The sequence below is a fragment of the Dreissena polymorpha genome, chromosome 1 (genome assembly GCF_020536995.1).
Source record: "Dreissena polymorpha isolate Duluth1 chromosome 1, UMN_Dpol_1.0, whole genome shotgun sequence".
Classification (NCBI taxonomy): domain Eukaryota; kingdom Metazoa; phylum Mollusca; class Bivalvia; order Myida; family Dreissenidae; genus Dreissena; species Dreissena polymorpha.
The window spans coordinates 144,472,584-144,498,309 of record NC_068355.1 but is presented as its reverse complement, the minus strand read 5'-3'; the positions used below and the strand labels follow the sequence as shown (position 1 = coordinate 144,498,309).

The following is a 25,726-nucleotide window of genomic DNA, read 5'->3' as shown; positions in this document are numbered from 1 at the left end:
GATCCAAGACTGAAATCTTCACGGAGTAGAAATATTACAGTATATGTACATTTCCAGAAAGGAGATTCATGTCTGTGTCGAATAAAATAGATTTTTTCGTTATAATTTGATTATTTTTCATTCAAAATGACGTTTTTACTAATTTATATCATAACCACACACTAAACACCCAGTGTGTCAAAAAACCACAATAAACTTAGTAAAGAACCAATGCGTATGTTGATCTACAGTACACCGCAATTTGTTTCCAACAGAACTCACAAACTTACAACAAAAAGAACACCATATGCATAATTTAACAGAATAATATTTTTTAATACAATGTAGAAAAAAAAGGGAATACAAAACATATAAGTTTTAACATCTATATTGATAATATTGGATATCGCAGTATTGTCATGTCCGATTTCAATGACATATATACTCATGAGTTGACTTGCACATCGTAATTTCTTCTGTCAGCACCGTACGCTCTTCCGTTTACTGTAACATGTATACTGTTTCTAGTTATTATATCTTTGGATAACACAAAAATGATGCAGTAAAGTTTTTAAGTGGTACCCTGTTTAACCTTATTTTATTTGATGAAGTTACTTTCGCTTTCTGTTCTGTAGTTATCTTGGCCGAAGATATTTTTAAATTTAACCATGGCTGACGTTGACGTCGTTATGTTCCATTTTGACAACCTATTTCATTAGGTATTTAAATACGCGAATGCTCTATTTATCGTTATCGTTGATTCCTTAGCTGTTCATGAAGTTGTTAACATGGTTAACAACATGGTTAATCATGACGTTCACATGATTACGCGGCCAACATCGCAATTTAGATGACATGGTTAACTCAAATATTTTTTATCTTTTGGTAAACCTTTGGTAGACTTTATTGCTGTTGTAGAAGATATTGGACCATACCAATCTAATGTATGGATCGTTTTGGTTGAATCTTATATGGTATTATAATTATGTTGACGACCTGATAGATTCCTGGCCCGATAATGAAGAAGTATCAATGGCTCTTGATGGTTTTTATGGCGATACTAGTTCAAAATATGAAGTTGACGGTCTTAAGGAAACTCGAGATGTTGATGCGTGCGTTTGGGTCTCTACGGGATTGTAGAGTGTTGCGAAGGACGTTTCGTCTGTTGACAACGATTGTATGCTTTCAGTTACTGTTGGAGTCTGTGTTGACTTTGTTTTCGTCACCGTGGTGGCTTTATTTTGCGATGCGGACACTGACGACGCTTCGCTCATTATAGCCGAAGTACCAGTATAAACACCCGAAGAACCCGTAGTACCAATTATTACATTCGTAGTACCGCTATGACCGACTTCATTTGTCAGATATACGCGAATGACGTCAACGAAGGTGAGAGTTTCATCGTCGTCGTCCTCTTCAGAGATGACGCCAGTTGAAAGCAACACATTGGTGACATCAGTAAATGGCTTCATAACGCATTGACCCTTAAAACACCACTGAAATACACCATGGTACAAACAATTAAACCACGAGAGTAACTCACAACGAGCTTATATTGACAGATTTATTTGACCGGCTCCAACTTACATGCTAAGTTAAGCCATATATCTTATAAACGGTCACCAACCATATTCGGATCCCTTGAACACGGGGTCCCAGTGAACGGATAGACGAACAAGGAGCCAAACAGGTAGTCGTATATCGTCAGGTTGCAGCCCTTCTCCCCGCTGCAGTGGAACCCGTGGTGGCAGGCCGATGAATGTAGCCTCTGTGGATCGTTACGAGACCTAATTATTGTCATCAATTTTTAATTTGAGTGATGTCTCGAATGAGACCAATTACATCGTTTGTTAAAGAATTTTGGTCTCTGTACTCTGCACTTCCTCATAACATGCCTCAATGTATGTGACTTTATTTTGAATTTATTTAGTGACACTAAGCTACTTAAGTTTTTCCCAGCCTTAGCAAATATTCTTTAATACAGTAAATTGTTGTTGTTTTTTCTTGACAGAATTGATATTTTCTTAGAATATATTGAATGAATTGGTAGAAATGACGAACTGCTTTTTTACAGTTTTCTCAACATTGAAGTATCAACATACAGTTTTGATGTCTGAATTAAAAACAGCATTAAGCCCAGTACACCGTTAAAGACAAGAGCTGTCTATAGAAAGCTTAAACTCGTGACAAAATACAGTTCTCGTTCAAAATGTCAATAATTAATGATATAATAACAGGAATTCGCAGTGAAATTTTACCGTCTGACAAGAGTACGAGTTAACTCCTTTCTTTATCCGACACTGGTCGTCCAGCGAGATAACTTCCCCCGGAAGCGGCCCCTGAAGCCTCTTTCGGTACTCAGATGCTCTAAAGTTGTGATTCCGTAAGCATTTGTTCTTTAAGCTGTAATATTTCGTATGCATTTTAATTTTAATAATGGTACATGATGCACACATAATTATCATCATCGTCGTCGTCATTGCCGCCACCACCGCGACCGCCACCACCACCGCCACCGCCGCCGCCGCCGCCACCGCCGCCGTCACCGCCACCACCACCGCCACCACCACCGCCACCGCCACCACCACCACCACCACCACCAACACCACCACCACCACCACCACCACCACCATCACCACCACCACCACCACCACCACCAACACAACCATCACCACCACAATAATAATAATAATAATAATAATAATAATAATAACAATAATAATAATAATAATAATAATAATAATAATAATAATAATAATAATAACAATAATAATAATTATATTAATAACCACCACAACCATCACCACAAGCCGCACCATAACACGTAATTGACGTTATAAGCGCCACGACCATCATCATTATGAACAATATCAACGCAGATCATGAATCCCCTTCAGTTGAAGCATACTAATAACTAGTTGGGTTAACATGGAGCTTCTTTTTAAGGGGACCACTAGACACCAAATATAGCAATACATGTACCGATAAACACAATGTAAAACTAGTTTATTGAATGTCTTGTTCAAATGAGACCACATCAGCCGCAACGGCAGAGTTCTTTTTGTAATTGCAGGTTGAGTTCTTAATAACGCACCTACTCACGAACTGCTTCATATCAGAGACGCTGCAGTTTGAGAAGCGCCATTGCTGCGATGCGAGGTCGGCGCTTACAAGGGTCCGTCGGGTACCGGCCATCATATTGAAATCCGAGTGGGTGCAGTTGACCTCGGAGTCATGATTGGCGCCCAGGTTGTGCGCAATCTCGTGCGCGGCCGTTATACTGAAGTGTCCGGAGTTTAGGCGCACTAACGAGACTGTAACATTTGAAGCATGAAAATGCGTAAACTATATATGCTCGACGACTTGTTATTATTTTTTTTGTGCTTGTTCTTTTTAATATAAAAAGCAGCAGCAATTAATTTGAATATAAAATACAAATGTTAAAACATGTTTATTTTCGGCAAACGGAAACAATCTGAAATGGTATATTTAAAACACCATAATCGTTTCGTGCATTACTTAATATCACCATGCACTGGTACATACTTTGCTTCCATGTACACATCCGGCCAAAGTACGCAACACCTTCCACTGTAGGGGTTTCCGGATTAACATTGGGATCAGGAATATTAATCATCGGTAACCTGAAAAAGTTAACAAAAAATTTGGCAGCCGTTACCTTTTCCGCTGTACGATGGGTGGTAGGTAATATTCCAATAATTGTTTTAAGGCTTTGGTTAGTAGGTGTCAATAAAACAAAGAAATACCGAAATAAATAGAAATGCGTTTAGACAAATCCCCCCAAAAAGCTACAATGAATACAACGACATTCATTTTCTATTGCTCTCCGATCAACTAACAAAGCGTATACTCGAATACAAAAATATCATGGTTCAATTACCCTTCGTTTGTCATACCAATTTAGTTTCATGTAATAACTGTCATAATCGTACATTGTGATAGCCATGGCATGATCGTGCGGCGGTAGAAGTCGGAAAAGCCAGAAGTTGACGAGACGCCATTCCAAAAATAAATCCAGGGGTTTCCGTTTATTGTCTATGTAGGTCACGTTATTGACTGTCGCCTGGCTGTCCCTCGACCATGACGCGTCTTTATCACTCTGAATTGATAATAAATTATATATGCTTTTTACACTCTGACGGGCGGTCATTTTTACTCCAAACCGTTGCTTATAGGTCGATGCAAACAGTTTATTAAATATAGAAATCAATGAAACCCATAAACTGTTTCAACAAAGAAACTCTTGTTATCTGCTCCTTTACAACAAAACAAAAACTATAAAAAATACCATTATTAAATCTGGAAGCAACGCCTTCCAACGGTGTAATGCATTCTTTAAGCATTGCGGTTTACCCGGATTGAGGGCTAGCCTAACCTCATATAAACCCCAGCATTACTCACAATCAACATGCGCCTACACAGGCAGGGCACTCAAAAATAAATTCCAAAACGTTACGTGCGAATCAAATGTTCATGCGCACATGTTAATGTTCAAGCGTCGTAAGTATCAGAACTGAATTTGGGGCAACAGTGTACACAGCAATATGGTCCATCTACATATAATGAACTATCAAGTTAGCTATGTATATACATAAACTTGACATACAAACTAGTTGTAAGAAAGACCGTTATATTGTTTTATCTACATAAAAAAGCTATCTGTAATGCTAACAGCCTATGGAAAATGAAATAGGAAACATTTTGATTATTGCATGTAATAAATTAATGTTTGTGATTGAACAATTAGTATTGTGTTGCTGATTGTGTCTGTTTTAAATTAAAGTGATTAAAAAGTTTAAGTAAACTGTACCTTTTGTGTTATATACCTTACAGTTTGATGCATCCTTTATATAATACTAACCATGGTATGAACATTACAGAGCTTTGTTTTAGTTACCGTCTGTTACGGCAACTACATGTAAATTCATGTGGATTATTTGCTACGACATCAATGCATGACTTGCAAACCATCGTGATGAAATGAAACCAACAGACGTTAAAAGTAATGCCCCCTTTTATGTATTGTCCTCGGTGGTAATGAAAAGGTCATAAACCGGACGGACCAGTATGACTTGAAGGAATGAACAGACACAATATTGTTAATTGAAAACGGGCATTTATTATAAAATGCCATTTAAAAGCTAAAAATAGAACAGATTCATTCCAGGAAGGCATATTGGGTGGTAAAAACACGCCACAAAGGGGACCGGAACCCAGCCGCCCATGTTTTATAGATAAAACATACTACAAACGTAACAACCTTAGCGATGATGGTATCAACCAGGAAAATGGACAAGTTGAACGTAGGATCGACCTGGCTAACTATTCCAAATGCGACGTCAATCTGAATACAAGACACAAGAACATTAGAGGGTTTCAAATTTTAACAACCTTGTAAATTTGACACATTAAGTTGCTTGAAGAGGACGTTTGCAAAATGTCAATTTTTCACAAATAAATGTAAAAAGTATATTCAAATACCGGTAAGCTAACACTAAAATCGGTGTTTTCCCATAAGTATAAATTAATAAAATCGTACGTGAATTCATTGACTTAACGTTAAAACTAAATTCGAATTCGTCTACACGTACTTTAAATAAATTACTGAATGTCAATAGTTCCCTTGTTTTTGTTGACAATGTTATACATATGAAACATAAACCCAATAAAATCAATTTTACCGAAAAATAATAAAATACCATTTTAATAAAGATGCCCAACAAAGTAAATCTGAACATCTTGGAAAACTAGCAATGGCAGTTGAACAGTTTTTGGTCATGAGAAATTATTCAGAGTGTGGCCATATTTGTATGGTTATACTATTTACTGTTTATATGAAAAGGACTGTTATGTAGATTGCTTGTGCTGAAAAAGAAACATTCCGATAGATAACAGTTTCTTTTCGGGACGACATTGTCACCTTATAGACATTATAACCTCTTATTTTTTACAAATAAATACTTTTTAATTTACATATATCAATACAATTATGTGTAGCTACAAAAAATAAAGAATTACTTGTACACGTATTGTTTCTAAATCTGACCATTTTCAATCATTTTAAAACTTTGATGGAATCTGTAGCCAAATCGTGAACCCTTCAACTGTTATGAAACACAACTAGAAACTGCCATACGACCTCATTAGCCAGGGCCCTTGTATAGTCATGGATGGCGACCACAGCTGCCGAATCGTTGCCTTTCATGGCCAGGAAACTAAACATACAGTGATATAATATATATATATATATATATATATATATATATATATATATATATATATATATATATATATTATAAAATGTATTTCTGCTGTTTTCTTGTTTACCAGTGTTGTATTATATAAACATAGTGTATTAAGAATTTACAGATGTGAAAATTATAATGAGTTCAAATGTTGAAGATATTATAAAAAAAGTGATCTTCAAAATATGGTATGAAAGGAGCTTCTTACTGTCGATAGACGGAGGCATCTGCACAAAACAGCAGTTCCACGATGTTCTGGTCCGCGACGTCGTCCTCTGCAATATGGTTTTTGACGTCATCTTCAGTACTAAGTGTTGTGACATCTTCCTCTGTTATACTTATTGTGACGTCATCCTCTGCAATTGTGACAGTATTCTCTGTTGAAAAAGGATTTTTGACGTTATCCTCTACTTTAGGGGCTGTGACGTAACCTTGTGTTATACGGTTTATGATGTCATCCTTTGTAGTACTAGTTGGGGCATCAAACTCTGCGAGAAGAGTTGTGATGTCATCTGCTATGAAGACAGGGATTTTGATGTTACCCTCTATTTCAGGGGTTGTTTCGTCTGCCTCTGTAAAAGGGTTTGTGATGCCATCTACCGTTATATTGGCTGTGGCGATATCCTCAGCATTAATGATCGAGACGTCGGCCTCAGGTTTGTGTGTAGGTACGTCAGTATCTGTTAATGGAGGTGTTGTGACGTGTTCATCGGTTATTCGAATGTTGACATTATTTTTTGAAATACTGTTTGTAATTCTATCTTCTGTATGGATGGTGGCGGCATCCTCTCTTTTATGAATTGTGACGAAATCCTCTGAAATAAATCGCTGCACTGATATCATACCATTAAATCGGTAATATTTGGTTAAAACTTTCTTTTCGTCTTTTCCCATTCCCCAATTCAGGTTGTTTGTCTAAATAAATGGATTCGGATGTACTGAAAACAATATTTTAAAGGTTATACAATAGTGACAAGTTTTTGCACGACATGGACGTACTTAATGCAAGTAAACCCGTACCAACCGATTTTGTTGACATTCGAAACAAACGAAAACAAAATTGTATATGTTATGCATACATGTAAGCTTGATAAAAACATTAGCACTATTGTGTATTTATTGATACACAATTATTGGTATCAAACATACCTTGTCCATCAGAAGTATCCACAAGGCTAATAATAATTCCAAAAAAGAAACACTTGGACAGATTGCAAAACATTTGGGAGCGTTAAATATTGTAAAGCCACTAAAATAATATGTTCTTTGTTACATGCTGAACAGCATGGTCAATTTCTGCTTCATAGTGCAAAAAGGTTTGCTAAAAATGTGCACGAGGATATCGTGCACTCACCACGAATATTGTGCTGAATAACTTGTACGTACTATGTGCAATGGTTGAGTCAAGTGAGCATATTTACCGGTATTTATGTTACAAAACTTTGCGGAAGATCTCTTTTTTATAGTACTTTTAAGTTGCTATTATTAAAGGGGCCTTTTCACAGATTTTGGCATTTTTTTAACTTATTCATTAAATGCTTTATATCGATAAATGTAAACATTGGATCGTAAAAGCTCCAGTAAAAAATCAAGAATAAAATTTAAAAAAGGAAAAGAACATTGCCTGGACCAGGTTTCGAACCAGTGACCCCTGGAGTCCTGCCAGAGTCCTGAAGTAAAAACGCTTTAGCCTACTGAGCTATTCCGCCGAGTACTTATCCATGAAGTATTTTATACCTTATGTAAGCAATCTTCGTAGTTTCACAAAATTTAACGACAAAAACAGAACTCTCCAAATTATTCAATCGTTTCGCGTTGCAACGCTTTATAATTTTTAGGTTTTAAAATCGTCAAAAGATGCATATAATGGCTATATTAGACCATGGTAAATGTTCAGTATTACTGTTTCCTCACAAATATCATAACTAAAACGAAAATTTGCGAATCTGAAACAACTTTTTTCAATTTTGTCAATTTACCAAAGCGTGAAAAGATCCCTTTAATGTACCAGGATAAGGTTTTCTCCTTTCATTCAAGTTATTGTCCTTTAATTTAAAATTATCTAAATATATATTTGTCTTAAGTAAATTGGATAAACTGATTTATAATAATACGTTGAGGACGCTTTGCAATTATTTAATTGTATATTTTGTTATATGATGTTGAGATATATGTTTATTGTATAATTGTTGTCTTTTCCACGAGAGACTTGATTACGTCTCAGTCTGTAGGGTGACATGTTTGTTTTTTTGAGTCAAGCTCCTTGATGCAATCCTGAATAAGGATAATGACCGGTGCGGCTATAGCAAGTTCATAACAATGTAGGGAAAACTTAAAATAGATATTATTTCAATTTACTAGTTTGTTCGTTCTTCATTACAGTTGATCCCGTTACGCCTCGTGAGGTGTAAGACGCAGGAACCGGTACTACCGGTATTATATTAGCTAAAGCATGTGAGCGCCATACGAGACTGCTATTAAGGTTCATGTAGAGGCTTCATTTTGAAAAATGTGGGACCCCAAGCATTGAACTCAAATTTGACTAAAGGAAGAGTGCCACATTGAAAATGTATACATATATGCTTTAAAGGATGTTTTTCCTTCAAACTGCTACCAATTTTGTACATCAACGTATCATTTCATTCACAAAATCAATCAAAATACAAAGCGATTTTAACACTAAAATATACATTATTTTCAAAAATCTGAATCATGTTTATTCCACGTATTTCGGCGGAAAATTATATAACTAGTGAATAATATCGACATTGACGAGGGCAAGTTACGCTTAAATAGTAAAAAAAGTTTACATATCTAGAAATATCAAAACTCGAACACATGTCATTTCATCACCATGGGGGCAGCCATTTGTAAATTCATAACATAGAAAGAAACATGCTTAAAACTAACTCATCGCCTAATTGACATTCCAAACGGTTGACGATGACAAATGCATTGGATTGTAATCTTTCCGTTGATGTTTGCAAACTGCACGATCAGACCTCATGAACACTCAAAAGAATAACTATGTAAGAAGCATTTCACCAATGTTTACAGTTGTTGTCGAATCACCATACTTATATTATTGCGCATAAAATAGTACGCTTACAGACTGACAGAAAGATCGATACGTAACTCCGTTAAATTCATCACGGTATACTATTCTATTGATAATATATAATAACACATCGCTTTAACAATCTAAAAGGAGAAATAATTCTTTTAAACAAAGTTTTTAATAACGAAAGTGAAAACAACGGAAGTTAGATGGATATTCTGTGAGATGCACTTCGGCTCCAGAAAAAACAATACAAATAAACTAAAAAGACGTGTGGGGGACAATTTTCAGCTGGAAAACATTTAAAATAGGGTAAGTGATGATATCTCTACGTGGTCATTTCTGTTATTGAGTGCGATCTCTTGCTGATTAATGTTAATAGTTGTTTTACTAGTTGCGAACCAACTGTCAAATATGTTTGTGTTTTCTCAGGTATGTGTATACACATACCCGGTTTTCTCACTACTGCACGTGGTTTCGACTGATTTGTTTTGCACGTTTTTCTACGGAGCACAGCGAGGGCCACGCTTTCAAAATGGGTAGAAGTAATCGAAATATAAAATCAATCGGTTTGCCAATTTCTATATAATTCTTTACAATTTTATATGTCGTCTGCAATCTATTTCAATTTTAGATGGTTTAAATTTGCAATTTGGTTGAGAGGTAAATAACAAAATTGTTAAATTTTGAAGAAGAATTGTGACTCTTACTATCCACCATACCTGGATTTTTAAAAAGTAGTTACGTTTTAGTTATTTTTAGAACTTTGTTTAGGAAATTTTTCCAAAATAGGCAGTTGAATAAAAACTCATTTGTTGTTTTATGACAATAATTTTCTGTGAAATGTTGCTAACTTGACCTTGTATATTTATATAGCTTTGTATTTATTCAACTTTAGGTAGTGCATATCCTTCCTAACTTTAGATTGAGATTTTGTAAATTAGTGTAAAAATGTATTGGTATTAAACCAAAATATGAATAAAGCACACAAATATTGAATGTCAAAAATGTGTTTATGTTATTCTATCCGTCTTTAGCTTTAAAATGATATATAGTTTTACCATATTGTACCACATTGAATGAAGAAAAGCCAAAGCGAATTTTTAATGAATTTTATCCCCCCATGAACCTTAACAGCAGTAGCGAGAGTGACAGTAATGATGACAATTATCAGGAGGCTGCAGATGAGGATGTATTCCTGAAAAAAACAAGACAAAATGCAAACAACCAATCGTGGAAAATGCCCACTAAAATATAAACAAACCTAGAAGTAGGACAAAAAGCGTGGACCGTGTAGCGCACATATAAACAGTGTGGACCGTGTAGCGCACATATAAACAGTGTGGACCGTGTAGCGCACATATAAACAGTGTGCTTACGGTTACCTGTAATACTTTACCGAGCGTGTCTAATCAAAGTACTGACAGTACTGGTGTGACGATGCTTTTGAAGAGGATTGATATAAAAGCATCTATTTAGGTTTATATACAGCACCACAATTGTGTATGTGGGTACGAACATTTTGGGTAAGAAAAAAATGGGTACGTTGTTGGAAATTAAAACGATCCGTTAATAACATTGCGTCTTTGTGTCGTATGAACGAATCTGCACGTTAACTAAATTTAAAACTCGCATCGTACATGCATGATATACATGCTGTCGAATTCGACTGTACAGACATTTTCGATTTCTTAATTAAATATCGGGAACATTTCGCATTTTTCGACGCATGTTCTTCTTAACTTTTATTTATATTGAAATATATGTATAATAAGTTTTTTTACACATTTTATATAAATTCATAAATATTTGACAAAATCGTATAATCAACCTTTAAGAACGAAATTTTAACTGCGAGGATATTTGGCAGAAATATTTATTTTTGTCTTGGCATATTCCATGATTACTCTACGTAATCAGAGTCTCAACATTTTTGGCCATCCCAGTTTTTCGCCAACAGATATTTTGTTTTCTGATTCTAAATTTTCTGACAAACGGATTTTCGTCCATGATAAATTACTCAAAATTTTCGAACAGTTTATTTTATAATGCTATTTTACCGAAATTTTGCCCAGTTGCGATTATCCTGTGGTGCTTCGATCATGCGTTTTACACAGATTAAGGAAACTAAACCTGGTAGACATATTGTCCATAACAATTGTGTTGTTGGGTTAATAACTACTTACCGGTATACCGGTATTAAAAGCTCTTCATACTATGCGGCATGGTATTTTAAAAGCTTGCTTTTATTCGTTGATTCAAGTGACGCCATACTCATCGCATACCCATATCCAATCGTCAATGCAATATTGTAGTCTCGAAACCTGCATAGTTTGTTTCGGACACCTGCCTTGAAAAAGTTTTTGTATCTTAATTTTCGGATACGAAACCAATGTTTTTAAGTGTATGGAAACTAAAGAGTATTTACGGTATACTCAGTGGCGTAGCGACAGTATTCGGCGTCCGGGCACAATGTATAAAATGTGCAATTTCCACCTCCCCCCCTACTCACTGTGAAACATCGGTGCCATTGAAAATACGAGCAAATTAGTCGATACATGTTGACGACGGACAAAGGCGATCAAAAAGCTCACCATTAGTACGCTGTGCTCAGGTGAGCTAAAAAGACACCACAGGAAGATAATTTGGAGAAAATGAAAGGTCAGCTTCTACAACGACAACAGATATTATCTTAACGGTTAGTCTATATAAACAGCCACCCATTCCAAACAAATCATCATACTGAATTGATTTGTCTCGCCTTCATGACCTCAAATTTGTCAATGACAGCATCAGAGTCTATTTTTCAACGGTTTCCTTCTCTATACTGAGAAGTACACAATTACAGAGACGATCTTGTCCCATCGATGATTATAGATATAAAAGAATGAGCTTCAGCTTTCTGAATCAACGCTCGCAACTGGCTATCGATACTGCAATGTAAAAGAATTAGCTGAGCAAAGCGGAAATTGGGAAAGACATCATCACCATACCACATATTCAAAGACATAAGTCGAAAGGTGTCGATGGTAAGGCATCACCCCTCGTAGTAAGTAAGTTTTTTTCAGTCTGGAATCTTTTTAAACAGTTCGTCGCATTCTACAACAGTGTCATACAAATTTGCTAAATCAAAGCAATTTTTGCGAAGCGTATTCAAATCCTCGATTGTAACAAGATTGCGAACATCAGTAAAAACCCAAATTTTTAGTTTTAGTCATTAAGGTGAATGAGTCTAGTTGTTACTTCCTCTTGAGATCTATCTAAAGCAATCTTAATTACGCACAAAATCTCCTCTTCTTTAGAAAGCCCGGCATATCGTGCCAATCATTTACGCATCCGTTTCCTTCTCGTGGTTTGTCTTTGAAGTTCAATCCCTCATTCTTCACATCCTATTTTTGTACTGTCACGCAACCCATAAAAGCGTTGAGTTTAAATTTGTATTTCTAATGCTTAAAGATCAGATGCTGCATCCTTGAAATTCATGATAGGATCATGAAGACGTTTTTAAACCTGACCAATTCTTCCTAGAATGTCGTTCCAAAAATTGATTACCGGTAACACGTGTCATTTGACAGATTCGTGTTTTTATAGTTCCTCTAGCAATTCCACTATTTCCCTTAATCCTTCAAAGATTGCCTTAACAGCTTCAAATCTCGCACCCCGTCAGGATTCATATTCCCGCTTAACAGTGATCGTAATAACTTAATGGTCATTTGTCCTTTTTTTCCACAGCATAACTTACACGAAATACATAAGACCTGAATGCTTATTTGTGGCTACAATTTGTTATCTTTACATGATCAATAAATTTCGGTAATGCTTTTCGGATCAATGGAGCCTTACTCACAACTATTCTACTAAGGCGAGCGTCCAATGAATTTCTCACAATCGTCCTTGAAAAAAGTAAAAGCATCTCTATTAAAAAGCAACTCCAACACGAATACAATAAACTCTCTTCAGGCGCCTCCTCATGTTGGCACCCGGTTCAAATTGCCTTCCATGCCTCTCCCTCGCCACGTCCCTATGTGTACCGCTTAAGCTTGTATTTTAACTCCTCTGTAACTATCTGGTAAGTCTCCCTCAATATTTAACAGCTGAATGTCATTCAATGCGTAGATGATTTGGTACGATTCTGATCCTTTGTATGTGTTTTCTACTTAAGAATACATATGCCTGAACTTTTGCGTTTTCAACTCCTCTTTATATACTGGGTGGATCATGCTCACACGTTCAAAGTTTAATGATCTTTATGTGTAGATGATCAAGCAGAAGGAATTAACGCGACTAAATTATCAGAATTATAGCACTAAGTCTGTTGTTCCACTTACAAATATAGTCCCCTAGTGTTTGTGTTTTAACTTCCATTTAATGACTGGATGGACCTACCACCTACGTTCACTAATGAATCTTTATGTATCGATGTTCTTAGAGAAAGGTATTTTAGCTGCAACCCGTTTTGGTTAGATAGTGGCCATTTCTTTTTCCAATATAGAACATATAGTCCCAAAATTTAGTGTTTAAACTCCTCTTTAAGTACGTGTTGGCGTTTGCTCAAACTTAAACAGTTTCATGCCTTCAATGTTTATGTGATAGTTATGAAATGGATTTAGACTGCGACCAGATTTGGTAGAATTATCACCCTTTGTCTTTTTGTCCACTGCAAAATATGTAGTTGCAAAATTACTATTATTTTAACTCCCATTTAACTTCATGGTTAAAAATCTCACAGCTTAATGACATTGAGCAATGTGTATGTGATCGTTATAAAGGATTTGATACTAGTTTTGCGGATTAATGGTCATTTGTACTTTTGTCCACTGCAGATTATATAGTAGACTATTTGTTTGTGAGCAAACATGTGTCGTGGAGACATCAGTATCTTCGTTATATTTCTAGTTCGTTTCAAAATTGCTCATTACTTCCAGCATCAACAACTTCATAGTTCATTTTAGCCAAAGCAATGTTTTAGCAATGCTTGTAATCCGAATAAATCGCGAATGGCATCATACGACCGTTTTCAAAATACATTAAGCTGCTACATTAACAAAAACATCGATTTTTTTGGTCGATTTGTCTAGATATTTCTGTATTTCGCTAAATGAGATGGAATCCATGCGTAGGAAGTGGCCGCTTTTGTGGCGCTAAGAACAGGATGTGGCGTCAAAACAAAGGCTAAACATAATTTAAAAAACCCATATAAAACGGTATCACCCTCTAGATTTCTCCATCGTTATTTTAACACTTCCGGTCGTTAGCACGACATCGGACTAATCGTCTTCTACTTTGAAAATGCATCTCCAAAACAGTTGCCCCAATGATTAACGGCCGTGAAAACAGGTCTTATGTAAACTGCAGATTCGCGGCCCCGAACCAGCCTGCGCATTCTCGCATTCAGGAGCTACCCTTTCCCGAATATTGTCACGTAAGGTTTGGTGTCTAATAAGCGACTATGGTTACTCTAATGTTTCAATAGACCGCAAGCCTAACGATTGCGTACAATATAATCTCGAACACGTTGACCACCACTCTGAATAAAAACTTATGGAGGATTCCGAAATTATACAATGTATAGCGATTGACCACTTGATTGATATGTAGCTCGGCTGTTCCGAAAGAGGCCGAGAAGTGGACTGGATTACCAGCTTCTGACACTAATTGGATTAGTAAGGACACCGAAGAAAAAAAAAACAGAACATCACGTGATGTTTTTTAGCCCTTGAAAATAGACTTTTACAATACGATTGAACTTAGTTTTAGAAATGAGCCTATTATTATAATTCCAGATATACTGTGATGAGATCGACGTAAACTTAATTTAATGAATTGTATTGCTTTGTTCTATTCTTTGTTTACTAGAATTGCGATACCTGGGTTTCGCGAGATAGAGTGGGGAGTCTTAAAGGGGCCTTTTTACAGATTTTGGCATGTATTTAAGCTTGTCATTAAATGCTTTATATTTATTTAAACGTTGGACGTAAAAATCTCCAGTAAAAAAATACTATATAAAAAGAAAAGAAAAAAAGGAACCCTCAACTGGGCTCGAACCACTGACCCCTGAAGTCCTGGAGTAAAAAGTCTTCCGCTTAGATCACTCGGCCATCCGTGCTCATGATTTAAGAGTATGTATTTTTTAATTTATATAAGCAATCCTCGTAGTTTCACAAAATATGACGACAGAACTTTTCAATTTATCAAATCGTTAAACGTTGCAACGCTTTTTAATTTTTAGGTTTTTAAAATCGTCAAAAGATGCATGTAATGGATATTTTAGAGCACGGTAAATGTTTAGTATTACCATTTCCTCTTAATTATCATAATAAAAACGAAAATTTGCGAATCTGGAACTACTTTTTTAATTTTGTCAATTTACCAAAACGTGAAAAGGCCCCTTTAAGTGGTTAACAAGACTCGCCCAGACGAAGCTCATAACTTGGATTTTTATTATTTACATAAAACACCGATAATATCTGATCTGGTCATTAGTAATAAAAGCGACCCAGTGTCAAGCAAACTTATCCTTGCCATTTTACATGTATATTAATGCAACAATTCAAGAAAATGGCCAGGGAGTTAATTTTTATTTATCCAACTTACATGTGCCCTTATCTTTACAGATTTTAAACTCTGTTAATCTAAGTTTCGTTGATGTGTTATAAGACAATGTTCTAAAGTTGTATCAGTTATGTGTTTATGCCCTATCCTCCGGGATCTATTGATGCCGAAAGGCAAATAGCGTTTGCCTGTCCGTTCATCCATCATCCTAGAAGACATGTTTAATCTAACGTCAATAATGCTTTTACAAAGATATTATACTTACAAGTATGATGTTTTAACACCATCAATATACCCATATCACCCGTTCTGCTACGGACCGTGACATTACTTTGGTTTAGGTTTAAATTATTCGCTAATCTAAAATCACGCATTTCGCCTTTCATCATAACTGCTCGCTACAGCGCTATAATATCTAAACAAATGTCATGTATAAGCACTCTCAACTCTCCCACATTACATAACCTTCTTCGACATTGACATTTATCTTCTTTGGGACTGAGACTAATTCAGAATGTTCTTGGTGAATTCATGTGGACTGCTTGATTTGTTTTCCTTTTATTTTACCATTTTTGACATTAAAATTAACGCCATTATGCAAACATAGTTTATATCACATAGCTTATATGGTACACCCATTCAGATTTGTTTTTAGCGATACATAAGTATTTAAGCATATAATACACAGCACGCATTCATAATAATTGACTTAATAATTGGCTGTCTTGGGAGTGCTTTTGTCTGTCGTGTGAATTTAGTGATAAATTAATTTTTGTCATTGTAAAATAAAAATGCTACACAAGATCTTCTGTAATAATTATGCATAAATAATAATAAATAATAATTTAATAATTAATAATAAGTTGCCGTATGAATATTAGATTTATGTGATGCATGAATATTTAAAAAAATATATAAATATATACATTTTTTTAATAAATCGACCAAAATCGATCGCTTCCCACGGTAATGGTTGTAGAAGTAGTTGTTGTTGTATAGAAAACTCGTTGATTAACGACAAACAAAACATTGTCTTTTTACTGATACTTACCAATCAATATAATCACAGTTTGCAACATTGTTTTGATTTTGATAATTTAATCCAAAATTTTCATGTTAGCAGGTGTTTTTTCCATACTGAACATGTAAACAAATGACCGAGGACCCTATTAGAAGTCTCGCAAAAAATCACAATCTGTGTTAATTGACAGTTTGACGTCATCAAAGGAAAGCCACTTTCTGTCTGAAGGCATATATTCACACCCTTCTCTGCGACAAAATTGGCTTCCTTTGTCTACTTGCATCAACACGCTAAACCAATCGGGTGTTTATAACTCAATATGTAACTGATCGTGCTTAGCTCCGCCTTTTGAATTACTGGGTCTTAGTTTTGAAACGTCAAATAAATCTATCTTAGATTTTCCGAGAAAGGCCGATTTCCCTACTATTTGAACAGTAACTAACAATGGCGTCCGCGTGTTTACGAAATTCTAAACACATTCATTTTAAAAAATGGCCTCTTGTTGGATTGTTACTGGATTTTATTTGTTATTTTATTTTTTTGGCATGCACAGTAACACACTATTACCACTGTTGTGCGGCGGTGTCCTGATAAGAACGGAAATTGTCTGCATTTACCGACTAGGCTAAAGTAATTCACGCCGCGGGTATTAGCTTACTCGGGGGAACGCCAAGCATTTTAGCAAGTACCTCTCGCATTCCCCTTCCGCGGAAGCACTCACTAGCAGAAAAAAGCCCGCGGACTGTTCTGTAGTTAAATAGTGCACATGGAATCATACAATCACAACTAAAAATACCAGGTTCATTCAATATCAATAAAAAAAGTGTACAATCTGATAAAGAGAACATTGCACGACAATTTATTTGTATTTCATTTTAAAATTTCCTATGAAAACATGAGGAACAAATATGTAAAATGAAAGTAAGAACAAAACGGGGTTAATATTTTCATATTGTCATTTGAGACCTTAAGGAACTTTACAATTTTCACAATGCAAAACTCAAAATAATGAAAGTACTTTATGAAAAATAAATATTTAATTTCTAGGCCCATTGTTATTTTTAACTCAGCTGAGATACATTAAAACAAATGTTCTTACTGATGTTCTTAAAGATTAGACAAAGAAAGTGACTTCTAGGGTAGAAACATGCTTGTTTATTTAATCTAGTGACAGATTCGCATGTTTAGCTCACATGACCCAGTTTCAAACTTGGCAGAAATTTGATTGGGACAAATGTTCTGACAAATTTTCATGAAGATTGGCCAATACATTTTGCAATAAGCGCGTTAACCATGTTTCACTTTAGCAATATAAGGAAAACTGCCCCTACCCCCAGTGGCCATGTTTTTTTTCAAGGAACCTGAAAGGTTTTCGAAATTCAGCCGAAATATCTTAAGAACAAATTACCTTACCTAGTTTCGTGAATATTGGACTGAAAATGTGACTTCAAGACAGTGTTGACAAGATTTTACTATAGCCATATAAAGACAAATGCCCCTCCCCATAGCGGCCATGGTTTTAAATGGACAGGAACCACTCTTGAACTTGACCCTGAAATAACTAAATTTTCTGACCAAGTTTCATGATGATTTAGTGTTATAATAGATTAGATTTAGATTATAATTACATATGATGATGATTGTTTTATTGTAAAATATCAATTTATGAAATATATAAAGCACACATTTAACATAAGATTAAGATACAATATGTAAGTGTTTAACGTCATTTCATTTTTGGCGAATTTTTACATTTTTGGCGCCATTTTATATAACGCCATTTATGACGTCATCATGTACAACGTCATTTGACGTTTAAAAACATTTTCTTTGTTATTTAAATTGTGCAGTCAAAAGACTTAAAAATGTAGTTAACATATAATTTCCAATGTTTTGATAAAGGCATTATGCCGAAACGTCAATTAAAGGAGTATAATCAGAGAGTTATAATTTTTTAATATCCCTTCGGATAATTCAACTGAGCTTACAAATTATAACTAGCCACTTTTCCTGTTGATTCGGCCACCTTCGCATTCAAACTCGCGCATGCGTACAATGAACGTCTGCATTATTAAGAAAAATGTGAGATTTAAACAGGAAAATATCTATGTTTCATAAAACAATGAAAAAAATCGTCAACAAACATGCGTAATATCACAAAACTTAAATGTTGAAGTTGACAGCTGGAAGTCAATATCTGCTAGACGTTTTCCTATAGGTCCGTGAATTCGATTGGTCGAACGCACACGCTCTACTGTGAGACTCTGTGTGGGGAAATTGCTGAGACAAACGCAAAGTCTTTCGTTTCTCTATCTTGCAATTACAAAAGGGATCATTACAAAGTTCATGAGATTTCTGCACATACTAAAAATTATTTAAAAACACGATGTGTTTGTGAAACACAATGTCCCCCTATATGATGTTTGACCTTGTAGAATGACCTTGATCTTAACCCTTCACCACTCAAAATGTGCAGCTCTATGAGATACACATGCATTTCAAATATAACATTGCTAGCTTCAATATTGCAGAAGTGACATTACATGAGCAATTTTGACCCATATATTCTGACCTTGAAGGATGACCTGGACCTTAACCTTTCACCACTCAAAATGTACAGCTCTATGAGATACACATGCATGCCAAATGTCAAGTTGCTATCTTCAATATTGCAAAAGTACTCATAAAATGAGCGATTTTGGCCACATATATTTGACATCTGACCTTGAAGGATGACCTTGACCTTGACCTTTCACCACTAAAAATGTGCAGCTCCATGAGATACACATGCATGCCAAATATCAAGTTGCTATCTTGAATACTGAAATACTGCAAAAGTGTACATTAAGTGAGCGATTTTGACCCATATATTTGACCTTTGACCTTGAAGGATGACCTTGACCTTGACCTTTCACCACTCAAAATGTGCAGCTCCATGACATACATATACATGCCAAATATCAAGTTGCTATCTTCAATATTGCAAAAGTTATTGCAAATGTTAAAGTTGGCGCAAACCAACCAACCAACAGACCAACCAACCAACCAACAGAATAACAGACAGGGCAAAAACAATATGTCCCCCACTGCTATAGTAGGAGATATAAAAAAATGCTTTATTTATAATCAAAGGGCCTTTAACTTCCTGAAAAGTGACGCACAATAAACATACAATATAATTGCCTTGTCAACCTTAAATGGACACTGCATATCATTAAATTTAGATCTCGTGTTCCGGAGCTCTCGCACGGAAGCAAAATTTTCATGAGTAAATATCATATTAAATTGGTAAATGTTTGTGTTTTGCAATAAATCAAGAATACATCGCAAACAGGCTTCTTTTAGCGTGTTTATCAGATAAAAAAACTTTCAGAGGTTCTCAGTGATTTTCATAAGTTTAGTATCAGGTGAATTTTGTTATTCATTGGTAACACTTGCTTAGCCATTCATTGCCACCCCTGTGTAGTTCAACTGACCGCTAAAAGTATGAATAGGCAGGACTAGAAAATTAGTTTTCCGCCATTTATAATATGCGTTCTAGATGGTTTAAAATGACGAAAGGACAGAGCTTATAATCAATTAAACAAACATCGCTTTTGTTCCCCACTTTTGTTCCTACAAGAACATAAAAAAAGTTTATTTATTTAATCATTAATTCTTTTATCTTCATTTGTTGTTATTTGTTCATTGATTATTTTAATTTCAGTGTATTAAATAAAACTTTTGTAAAACATTATTGGTCAATTATAAGCAACCAATCTTAAATTTCAACACAGGTTTGTGTGGTGATGATGGCCCTTTAAAGCTCCGCTTAGTTCATTGACACCAATTATTGAAGACTTGACCTGGTGATCAAGTCTTTGACAAAACGTGACCCAGACTCAAACATGATGGCCTTTACATCGTCAAGATAAACATTGCCATAAGAAACTTAATTGTTTGATCAGATTTGTGGATGTTTAGAGCAAGTTAAATTGGGCAATAAATGTCAACTCTAGAATGTTCACACGGTTTTTACTATACCTTTATAAGGAAAACTGCCATATTCCCTAGCAGCAATGTTTTCAAACGACCGTTAGCATTTTTAAACAAGGCCCAGATATAATTGTATAACATGTTCTGAGATATTTTCATGAGGATTGAGTACAGTCAAGTCACCATTACCGGATCAGTAGCGTAATAAAGGGGTTCTGGTGAAAAGCAATTAATGTTATGAGACTTCTTTTATACCAGTTTGATTAAGTATTACCTTTGCTATTTAATTCAGCACATAGTTTTATTTTTAAACGCAGGCAAAATGTATTTGTGATACCTTTTTTTTCAACGCAGAATTCATGCATTAACGGATCAGTTGTAGCCATAACGGATTACGTGATCGAAACCACTCAATTGGGCATCTAACACGCTATTTGAACTGTCGAAACATGAACTGATTGTTTACAATGACCAAGTTACATTGCCAGTTATAAATTATATTTATTTTATATTGTTATTAATTGTTTTACTTATGTGATCTTGTATCTACACTTTACGCATGGTGTTCTTGTGTGAATTATCTGTTGAAAATCCTAAATAGATTGAAAAGATATGGGCATCTTATAAACCATGTAAACTGTTTGAAGTATATCTAATCATTGATATTGAACATGGCAGATAAATAAAACATTAAGCTTGAGATCATTTATTGTAAGAATCAACAAGATTTGCATATATTTTATATTTTAATATAATATATTATCAATATGCATATTATTACGCTTGATCCGTTATTGCCCTATTTCTTCATTTCGTTAAGGGTGTTGCACAATTTTAAACACGAATCAAAACTGCAATAAACTTTTGCAGGCAGAAAGACTACTTAATGGCCTTTAAATTTATGTGTAAACTTCTTACTTTCCAACAGAGTTATAGCATGTGGCCGCGAAAAAATTTCAACCTTGGTTTGGAAATGAGACGGAAGTCAACAAAGTCGTATATACATGTCAGCAAAACATGCCAAAATGTTTGACAAAGAGCAGCTGCGATTACGGCAGAATCAATGCGTTTTAAAGAACAGGCCTTGAAGATGTTGCGTGCAAAATATCATCTAAAAATGTCAACTTTTTATTGCGATCTGCAGTCTTGAACATCAAAGTGAGCCGCTATGGGAAATGATCCTGTAATGGTAACTTGACTGTAACAATGTAACTTTTAGAGTGTTCAGAATGTTTCAATAAGCCAGTAAAGCACCCCGCTCCCTGGCTGTCATGTTTTTCAATATACCTAACTGAAACAATTTCAAACTCGGCCGGACTAATAAAAGTTTCATGAAGATTGGGCTGTATTTGCATGGTCTGATCAGAGCTCAAGATAAGGGTAGTATTTTCGTAATTAAGAATTAATTTTCAAGTCCGTTACGTATTTATTTTAAAATCTGGTTGTACCATTAAGAATAACAAAATCAAGTTACAAATATTATTTTTACATCGGTTCGTATCGATTTGTATTGAGTTCTTTTCGCGTATTAAAGATCTTTTCGGTACTTATATAGAATGGTTACCGGGTTTGTTGAACGAAGCGCATTTTTTTCAAATAAAAGCGGCGTGTACAGTCTATCTGTCAAAGCGCACGCACATCAAACACTTCCGAGTAAATATGTCATCAGTTTTTACAGTTAAACGAAAGCACATTGTGCAACTCAGATCGTTGTTATTGGGGGCATTAACAGGTTGTTCCTGATCAAATTTACGCTTAATAGTGGATTGATTTATATATCTTTGTGGCCATTTTAATGACATTTCTAGTATGATTCTGAGTTGTCATATAATTCTGCAACCGTGAAATAGTTGTCAATGCAGTTTTCGTTATACCGATAAAGTGTTGTGTGCTTTTAAAAGTTATTCTGTCTAATTATGTTATTGACATCCCACATGTGTTCTGTTGTTTTGGATACTGCATTAATTCCTAACACGTATAAATGTGATAGTATAATACTGAATAGACAATGCTGAACTCGTATAAATAAAGTTGCAAGTATGTTTATTTTGATTTTTTTTCGCATGAAAATACACATTATTATTTATTTTTAGGTAATTTAGAAAGGTTAAGAATTATTTTCCAAAACTTAGTAGTAACGTTTAGAATAACATTTCAGAGTTAAGATTTGAAAATCTGGTAGTAACGTTAATAATTTCACAAATCCTTATCTGGAGCTCTGTCTAATGATATAACTATAAATGTCAATCTGCCCCACCCCCTGGTAGCCATGCTTTTCAATGAACTAGAACCATTTTCAATCTTGGCTGTGACATCATAGAGACAAATGTTCTTAATTGACAGCACCAATTGAGTAATGTGAGATGCATAATAGACACTTGAAAATATGACCATATTTAATCACATTGCTATGTGTCAGGGGTCATATTATTTTTTATTTTGCTGGTCAAACACCAATTGGATGTGAGACAAACCAATTGAAATTACAGGCAAACAAGATGTTTTAGACACAAACTAAATATATGTTATTCCATTTATATTACTGTTTTACTATAGCAATTTATAAGCATGAGTAAAATATTATTCATAAATAGACAGACATTTGACTATCAGATACATTTGAACAATTTGTCAAACAATTGTCCCATGTAGCTTACACACGCAGATTAATTATTAAAAATTACCGCTGCCGCCACCGCCTGCGTAATTGATGGTAGATGAAATGCCAATTTGTTTGATTAAACAAAAGATTGGACCCTCTGAATAAGTATGAGCCAAGAGTAGGTCAGTGTCAACGGAAAAATGAGGTGGGGTTGCAGCGTTTTTTTCCTTCTTCATAAAGAACCGGAAAACGGCCCTTTACCAATTAGAAAAAAACTACAAATGTCCCAATTGCTGTCAAAACAAGGATATCAGTAAAACTGATAGATGCTCCCCGGTGATGCTTTGTCGCTATATGGGTTAATTGTGAAGAAAAAAAGTGTGACCTTGAGAAAATCTATTATTAGCCTCGGTGACCTTGAACTGGACCCCAGTGACCTCAAACCTCATCACAAGGTAGAGGTCCATGCAAGGTACCCACATGCCAAATATATAAGAGATCGGTCAAATATTGAAGGTGCTATGAGAAACTGTAACCAAAGTGTTACCTTGAGAAACTCTATTATTAGCTTTGATGACCTTGACCCCAGTGACCTAAAACCTCATCAAAAGTTAGAGGTCCATGCAAGATTCCTACATGCAAAATATGGAAGAGATCTATAAAATATTGAAGGCGCTATGAGAAACTGTAACAAAAGTGTGACGGAAGGAAGAAATTAAGGAAGGAAGAAAGGGCTAAGTGGAAACTTATATATGCTCCCCAAACATTTTCAAGGAGCATAAAAAATATAAAAAATCTTGCCCGACAAGTGAGTCTTAGTGTTCCATTGGTTATGTACTTGTATAACATAGTTAGAAATAGTTAGCAAGGACTGTTTAAAAAAGATTCTTGTAAATGTGATTTGCGTTTTAAACTATCTAGCCATAGTGCTACAATATTTTTAAATTGGATAATGGTTTAATTTTGTCATAATTTTTGTCTTTCCTTTAATGAAGAATTTTTTTACGCCTTCTATACATATTGCGTGGAGGAAAATAAATAACCACAATCATGCAGCTGTAAAAAGTTTTATTTTTAATAAAGTGACAACATGCATAATAGAATAACATATGATACAATTATGGGTTTAACAAACAAGTGTATTTTACAATGACTAACATATGAAACATATGACATAATACAATAGCATAGAATTCTCTGATCACATACTAGACTTAAGAGTAACAATGTGGTATAAAGCAACATAATTATAATATTATTACTACTATATCCAACAAGATAATAAGCTTATGAATCATCATAAAAACATGGAAGAAATAATGCAGCAACTGCGACACACTTGTAAATAAATTACACAATATAATAATATGTGAATAAAAATACATTTTCTTTACATTACAAATGAAGGTACTGTTTCTTTGGTAACACACTTTTTCTGGAGAGAAGAAAAGTGCCATCAATACAATTGAAAGGAAAGGTGAACACCTGCAAGATATCAAGGAAAACTTCATGAGGAAACATTTATGTGTGATATAAATATTATGTATAAACAAGCATTATGTTTAGTCTTTTCTTTTCCAAAAATGTAAGATAAATATTTTTTTAAATTCTATTTCATACTGTAAAATGATGAAAAACTTATCACTAGACCTTGAATCACTAATGACATATTAAAATAAAACAAGAGGGCAATGATGGCCCTGTATCGCTCCACTGCTAAAAAAATGGATGAGACAAAATATCGCAGCATCTACGAATACTAACACATAGGCCCTATATAAGTGTATATTTAATTTGTTTGACCCCTGAGGCGGGGTCAAATTTAATCCCAGGGGCATAATTTGAACAAACTTTGTAGAGGACTTTTACATCTCACATCATTCAAAATGTGGTAGCCCTAGGTCATAGAGTTATGGACAAGAAGATTTGAAAGGTTTTTACAAAATAGGCCCTATATAAGCGAATGTTCAATTTCGTGAGCACCAGGGCAGGATCAAATTTTACCCCAGGGGCATAATATGAACACACTTGGTAGACGACTGAAAGATGTAAGTACATAACAAATGTTGTAGTCATAGGCCCAATGGTTATGGACAAGAAGATTTTTTTAAAGTTTTCACAAAAAAGGCCCAACATGAGCATTTGTTCAACTTTGTGACCCCCATGCGGGGCTAAATGTGTTCCCAGGGGCATGGTTTTAACACAGTTGATAGAGATCTATTAGATTTCACTACATATCAAATTGGGTAGCACAAGGCCTAATGGTTATGGAC

At 35.0% G+C, this 25,726-nt stretch overlaps 1 protein-coding gene across 3 annotated transcripts; it reads right to left on the bottom strand.

The window, feature by feature from the left end:
• Positions 1-289: 289 nt before the first annotated feature.
• Positions 290-7,606, bottom strand: LOC127867378 (metalloprotease mig-17-like). Of its 3 annotated transcripts, none has more exons than XM_052408491.1 (10): positions 7,395-7,606; positions 6,454-7,060; positions 6,140-6,215; positions 5,261-5,344; positions 3,933-4,099; positions 3,526-3,623; positions 3,074-3,293; positions 2,238-2,382; positions 1,607-1,747; positions 290-1,475 (listed from the first exon to the last, which is right to left on the bottom strand). In XM_052408491.1, exons 1-10 carry the CDS (start codon positions 7,465-7,467, stop codon positions 1,029-1,031), a joined length of 2,058 nt encoding a protein of 685 aa, XP_052264451.1. In that variant the 5' UTR covers positions 7,468-7,606; the 3' UTR covers positions 290-1,028. The 3 variants fall into 3 exon arrangements, with proteins under 3 accessions (XP_052264451.1, XP_052264441.1, XP_052264459.1); XM_052408481.1 differs by having other exon boundaries at positions 6,454-7,183; positions 7,395-7,560; XM_052408499.1 differs by lacking the exon at positions 290-1,475 and having other exon boundaries at positions 1,620-1,766; positions 6,454-7,183; positions 7,395-7,560.
• Positions 7,607-25,726: the final 18,120 nt, after the last annotated feature.